This window comes from Lactuca serriola, chromosome 5 (assembly GCF_051521515.1).
Source record: "Lactuca serriola cultivar US96UC23 chromosome 5, Lser_US96UC23_V15, whole genome shotgun sequence".
NCBI lineage: Eukaryota > Viridiplantae > Streptophyta > Magnoliopsida > Asterales > Asteraceae > Lactuca > Lactuca serriola.
Window position 1 is genome coordinate 304,670,359 of NC_136412.1, and position 5,568 is coordinate 304,675,926.

At 35.4% G+C, this 5,568-nt stretch overlaps 1 protein-coding gene across 3 annotated transcripts; it reads left to right on the top strand.

Annotated features, from left to right (window-relative positions):
- Positions 1–2,247: 2,247 nt before the first annotated feature.
- On the top strand, positions 2,248–5,183 carry LOC145051762 (cycloartenol synthase LCA-like). 3 transcript variants are annotated; one of them, XM_078999580.1, is made up of 8 exons: positions 2,248–2,418; positions 2,779–2,918; positions 3,008–3,164; positions 3,250–3,434; positions 3,838–3,874; positions 3,993–4,065; positions 4,437–4,646; positions 4,763–5,183. In XM_078999580.1, the coding sequence occupies exons 4-7, from the start codon at positions 3,424–3,426 to the stop codon at positions 4,613–4,615; spliced, it is 300 nt and encodes a 99-aa protein (XP_078855706.1). In that variant the 5' UTR covers positions 2,248–2,418; positions 2,779–2,918; positions 3,008–3,164; positions 3,250–3,423; the 3' UTR covers positions 4,616–4,646; positions 4,763–5,183. The 3 variants fall into 2 exon arrangements, 1 of the variants encoding a protein (XP_078855706.1); XR_013683819.1 differs by lacking the exon at positions 2,248–2,418 and having other exon boundaries at positions 2,725–2,918.
- Positions 5,184–5,568: the final 385 nt, after the last annotated feature.

Genomic DNA, 5,568 nt, shown 5'->3' on the forward strand with positions numbered 1-5,568 from the left:
CGAGAGAGAGAGAGGAGAGAGAGAGTGACTTTCTCCAAAAATCATCACTTCTATGGTTTCCCAAAGGGTTGGCCGAATTCAAGATCCAATGGGCTCTATTTATACTTGAAGCTAGTTAGGGTATTATGGTGGAAACCCTAATTCCTTAGCTTAGGGCCTAAGCAAGTCCGTTGACCACTTCCTTAGGGTTTAGACAAAAATCTCTATAACCCTCTACAGATTTTCGGCAGTCCCTAATAAGGGTGATCCAATGGCTCAAAACCTCAACTATCAAATATTTACGAAACAGCCTCTGCACTTTCAGTCCGTTCCTTTAATCCCAAAATTAATTCCAACTAAATTTATGATTTAATCCTTATTAACAATATGATTTCTAATTAATAAATTATTCTTATAATATATTAATGAATCATATTTATGCACCAATTGATTTTTCTAAATAATAAAACCAGCCTCACTACTAGAAAATAGCCCTTTAATGACGTGCAAACAATGACACTCGCTGATAGAGGACGTGCATTTGTATGTGCCCTAAAAAATAATGTCAGTTTTGCAAAATTTGAAGGATAGAGGGCACGCATTTGTGCGTGCCCTAAAAATAGTGTCCAACAAAAAAAATTAAAAACACGGAGGACACCTATCATAAAAAAGCGCGTCTTCTAAAACTGTCGCTTTATATTTTTTTTTAGGAAGGCGCGTTCTCTTAGGGGGAAATGAAATACCAAAAAATTAAACAGCCCGCCAATGCATCTCTTTCTTCTTCTTCTTCTAAATTCCTCTACCAAAAAGCCCTAATAATCCTTTAAGCAGTTCATCTTCCCCTCTCTCTCTCTCTCTCCCTCTCTCTCTGCAAGCCCTAAGCCGCCACCACTATCATCGAACCTCATAATCTTTAAAAGTTCGAAGTGCCTAAGCAAACACTTCCGCCATCTCAAGATGTCGGTTCAAGATTGGAACGCCACATCGCAGTACATGATGACATCATCGTCTCCACAAACCGCCATCAATTCCTAAGAAAATGAATGTGACTGATGATCATGAGCCTGGAAAAACCGTAGCACATCATCCCTAAAACGCCCAATAGAAAAAAAAACCTAGATTTAAATCCCTAATTGATTCAGACGATGATCATGAAGAGAACTTGGATGATGTCGCACCTTCTTCACCTTATGGTTTGACTTCATGGCATTTTGATTCAAAGTTTTAGGTAATATTTCTTGATATTATTATACCCTTATCTCTTCAACTATCTTTAATCAATCGCTTCAATGTCTTTAGTCGATTTCATTATCTTCAATCGATCGAAGTGAAGGATGATGATATTTTCGGAGTTGATTTGTTAGGGTTCGTTCACGTCCCTGTGGAGGAGATTGCAATCTCCTCCTTGTTCCAAGATCCCCTCTTCTACTCTCTATGCATCTGCTTCTCAGTCCAATTCTGATTCTTTATTAACAGTCACAGGCAGCACCTTTCACACATACTCACGTTTAATATTTTGAGCAAAATTTCAAGAATATGTTATGGTCTTAGAATCCATTTTTTTCCTTGCTAATATTCGATGGAAATAGGTATTTTCATATGGACATGGTTAGTTTCTGCAGCACCTCAATTAGGCTGTGTAGTTCTTGCAGAACTTGTTGATGCATGGCTATGGAGAATTGACACCAAACGGTGACTCTTTACATCTCAAGTGAGATTCCATGGCCCAGCTGCCAAGCTAAGGCCTCAACTTGCACCCGGTGAGCCTGAATCACCACCTGAAAAATACCCTGTTCAAGAGATTCTAGCACATCGCCTATGGCTCGGCTTCTTCGTTGATCGTTTTGAGGTCAGTGTCTCTGTTCATGTGTTTAAATTACTGCAACAAGTTTTCAATCTGAAATGAAAACAATTGTATATTTGATTCTTTTATTTTTACAGGTGGTTCGACACAACAATGTGGAACAACTCTTGCTTCATGGTAGAATGTTACAAGCGAGTGAAACGACTACCAAATTCCCATGTAGATTTTCCTGCCATTCAGCCACCACTGGTTCCTTTTTCACTCTTATGTTGCTTGGACTTAAATTATGCTCATGCCAATTTCAGGGGAATTTGCACAAGTTTAAATTAGGACTTCAGCTTCTAGAAGACAGGATTTAGTGGTATTTAATATTATACTTTCTACTCTTTTCTTTACTCATTTGTCCTCTTCAATTGATTTCCATTTTGTATTTTCCAACTGCTGCAGGGCTTCATTAGGCTGGTTCTGCCATCAACCTGAGTGGTTTGAGACAAATAATGGGAATTTTGCACACAGTGAAGCTCAATCTGTTCATTCTTTTGTCCAATTTTTGTTAAATCACCAAATGGATGTTCCTCAAAATGATTCAATTAAAAGTACAAGGTCAAGAAAATGGAAATTTTTTGCTTAATATGGTAAGAGGTTGTTTCTTTTTTACTTAATCTGCTTGATGGGTTAAGCATATATACTTGTTTCTTTTAGACTTAATCTGCGCAGAATGATGTTGACTATTTATATATTTTTCCTTTCTTTTCTTCATCCCAAATCCTCTCTCGTTAAAATTGATAGAATATTGTGAAATTTGTATTTTGGAATGTAAGGATAAAATGGTCATTTAGTCTCATTCAGATGATTTGTTCAGCCACTTTACCCATACAACACCGAACAAGGGGAAAAAAAAGAAACAACCACTATTGCAAATTTTCTGTTTTGTTTTTTTTTTTTTTTGTTTTTTTTATATCTGATGACTGTGTTTAAATTGGTAAATCCAAAAGGATTCATCACCCTGTTTGGGGAACAATGGAGAATTACGCTGTTGGTAGGCCCAAAGAAAGCAACTACTTTTAATGCTCTGTCAGCATGAAGCTGAAAGGCTTGATGTTTGGGCTATGTATGTTCCTCTTCTTGGCTCCAAGTAAACATTTTCCACCATGTCTTCTACCTTTTTCATCTTTTTCCATCATCTATGACTAACAACATTATCATTTACTAATTTACCCTCAGAGAGATCATCACACCCTGGAAGCCTAAGATTAACCCAAAGAAATGGATTGAACATGCAAGAACAACGTTTGCTGTTGACCCACGGATTGCTTTCTCTTTAGGTGCTAGATTTCCTACAAATTCTCCTCTAAAGATGGAACTAACTCACTTGGTTCAGGTAAATATCTCCATTTTTATAATATGTAAATAAGATTTTGTTTTAAAATTTATATAATGACATCTGTTTTTTTTAAATGTTGCAGACAGATATATTAGAGATTTGCACCATACCTGAAGCTTTACCTTACTTTGTGACCCCAAAAGCTGTGGATGAAGATTCACCACTTTTGCAACAGTTAACACATTGAGGGTATTGAAGTCATATCCTCCTTCCCGTGTACCCTTTTTCATGCCACAGCTGATTCAAGCTCTAAGATATGACGATGAGGTGTTGTATTTTATATAACTACATTTACTTCAATTGTCTAATTAAAAAAATAATAACATTTGCTTAATATGCAGAAATTGGTTGAGGGATACCTGAATATATAATTTTCATGCCATAGGGGCCAAATTTGTAATTTTCTCTTATTTGGTCCCTATGATATATATAACTTTTCTTTTTTCCAGTTTTGGTCATAGGGAAAAATGGTCATAATGAAAAATTTAACAACCAGGCTGCTAAGTTAGACAACACGGGGACCAAAATCATTAGGAAACTTCAAAATAAGTTTTTGGAACAAAAATTGAAAAAATCAAGTATACACAGGAACCAAAAATGTATTTACTGAATGGATCTGTTATAAGAATATGTGTGAGTTTGTAGTAAGTGAAGTATTTATTGATGACAGGGAGAGACATGTACGCCGGGGCAAGTGGGGAAAGAAGGTATGACGATGAGGTGTTGTATTTTATATAACTACATTTACGATTTAAATAATAATAATAATAATAATAATAATAATAATAATAATAATAATAATAATAATAATCGCTTAATCTGCAGAAATTGGTTGAGGGATACCTGGTTAGAGCTGCCCAAAGAAGTGATGTATTCTCTCATATTCTCATTTTTACAGGTTGGCACATTTTGTCTATGGTTTTAAATAAATTACAACTTTGGTCCCTGAGTAGTGAGTGTAGTTGAAGTTTCATACAGATTTTGGTCCATGTGACCTGTAAGTAAACAACATAGCTGTTAGATTTTTTAAAATGGTCGTTTTACCCTTGGACCAAAACTGAAAAAAAAAACAGTATTTAACGGGGTCCAAATTTGTAAATTTCTCTTATATATATATATATATATATATATATATATATATATATTCAGTTTGGTCATATTGAAAAATTCAACAGCCAGGCTGTTAACTTAGATGACACGTGGATAAATTAAATTTATTCAGTTTGTTGTGGATATTATGAGATGTTGGACATTTTAAAAAAATTTCAGGTAGGATGTGGTGTCACTGCCGGATGGTGTATCTACCTATGTCATACTTATATGGGAAGAGATTTGTTGGACCTATCACATCTACGGTTCTGCCGGATGTGGTGTCACTGCCGGATGGTGTATCTGCTTATCTGTTACAACAATGGGATTCATCCAAGTTGATAAGACTACATGATTAACTTTTGGATCCCCTTCAAAAGGTGTCTCAAGGTAACATAACATATCAATTTATTGTTGGAGTCTTTATATATTAAGTACATGCAATCAGAATATTGACACCTTTATATGTAGTGTGTATTTAAATAGTGATTTATATGATCTTGTAGGACCTAGATGGATTCACTGCAGCTATTGTTGTGAGTATTGCCTTCTCTTTCATTCCTGCTTCGTTAGTTGTTGCTATTATGAAGGTAGGCCACTCTCCGGTTGTATTTTTCACATTTTTTACAAGGAGTTGTTGTATCTATTCAGAGTAGGCTTAGAGCAATGGTTGCAAGATATGAGTTCAGAAGAAGAAGAAACAAGGCTACAACTATAGTTCAGGTACTATGGATGGATTATTTTTGTAAAGTATTTAAGATAATGATTAGAGACAAGGCTGAATTTGTACAGATTAGGTAGCTACTTGCAGGTTGATCTTGAATAAGCAGAGGGACAATGGATTGTATTTTTTGTATCTAATTCGTTTGTAAATTTTTGTTACAACTTCTATTGATTTGTTTTATCTTTCCATTGAACGATTATTTGTATGACATTAAATTTATGGAATGGATTCTATTTTTTGTATATGATATTTTATTTTCTATTATGAAACATTAAATACAAATTTAATTTGAAAATAAGTAAATCTATAAATAATATTTTTTAAAACAATTAAAATTATGATACGCAAAAATGTGTGTCATCTTCGTTTATGACATGGCCTTTCTTGACAGGGGCTTTCTTGATACGCATTGCGTGTCATTAACACGCGCGTCGTAAGTTTATGACACGCGAATGCGTGTCGTCTTCCTTTATGACAGGGCCTTCCTTGATACGCATTGCGTGTCGTAAACGCGCGTCGTAATTGCGCGTCCTAAATGAGCGTCATAAAAGCGCGTCGGCTATAGACGACGCGCAAAAGCGCGTCGTC

Bases quoted from the DNA above. Each gene is read 5' to 3' on its own strand.
- LOC145051762 (XM_078999580.1), top strand. The intron at 3,875-3,992 runs GTATGACGATGA...CTTAATCTGCAG, and splicing joins GGGGCAAGTGGGGAAAGAAG to AAATTGGTTGAGGGATACCT. The intron at 4,066-4,436 runs GTTGGCACATTT...AAAAAATTTCAG, and splicing joins TCATATTCTCATTTTTACAG to GTAGGATGTGGTGTCACTGC.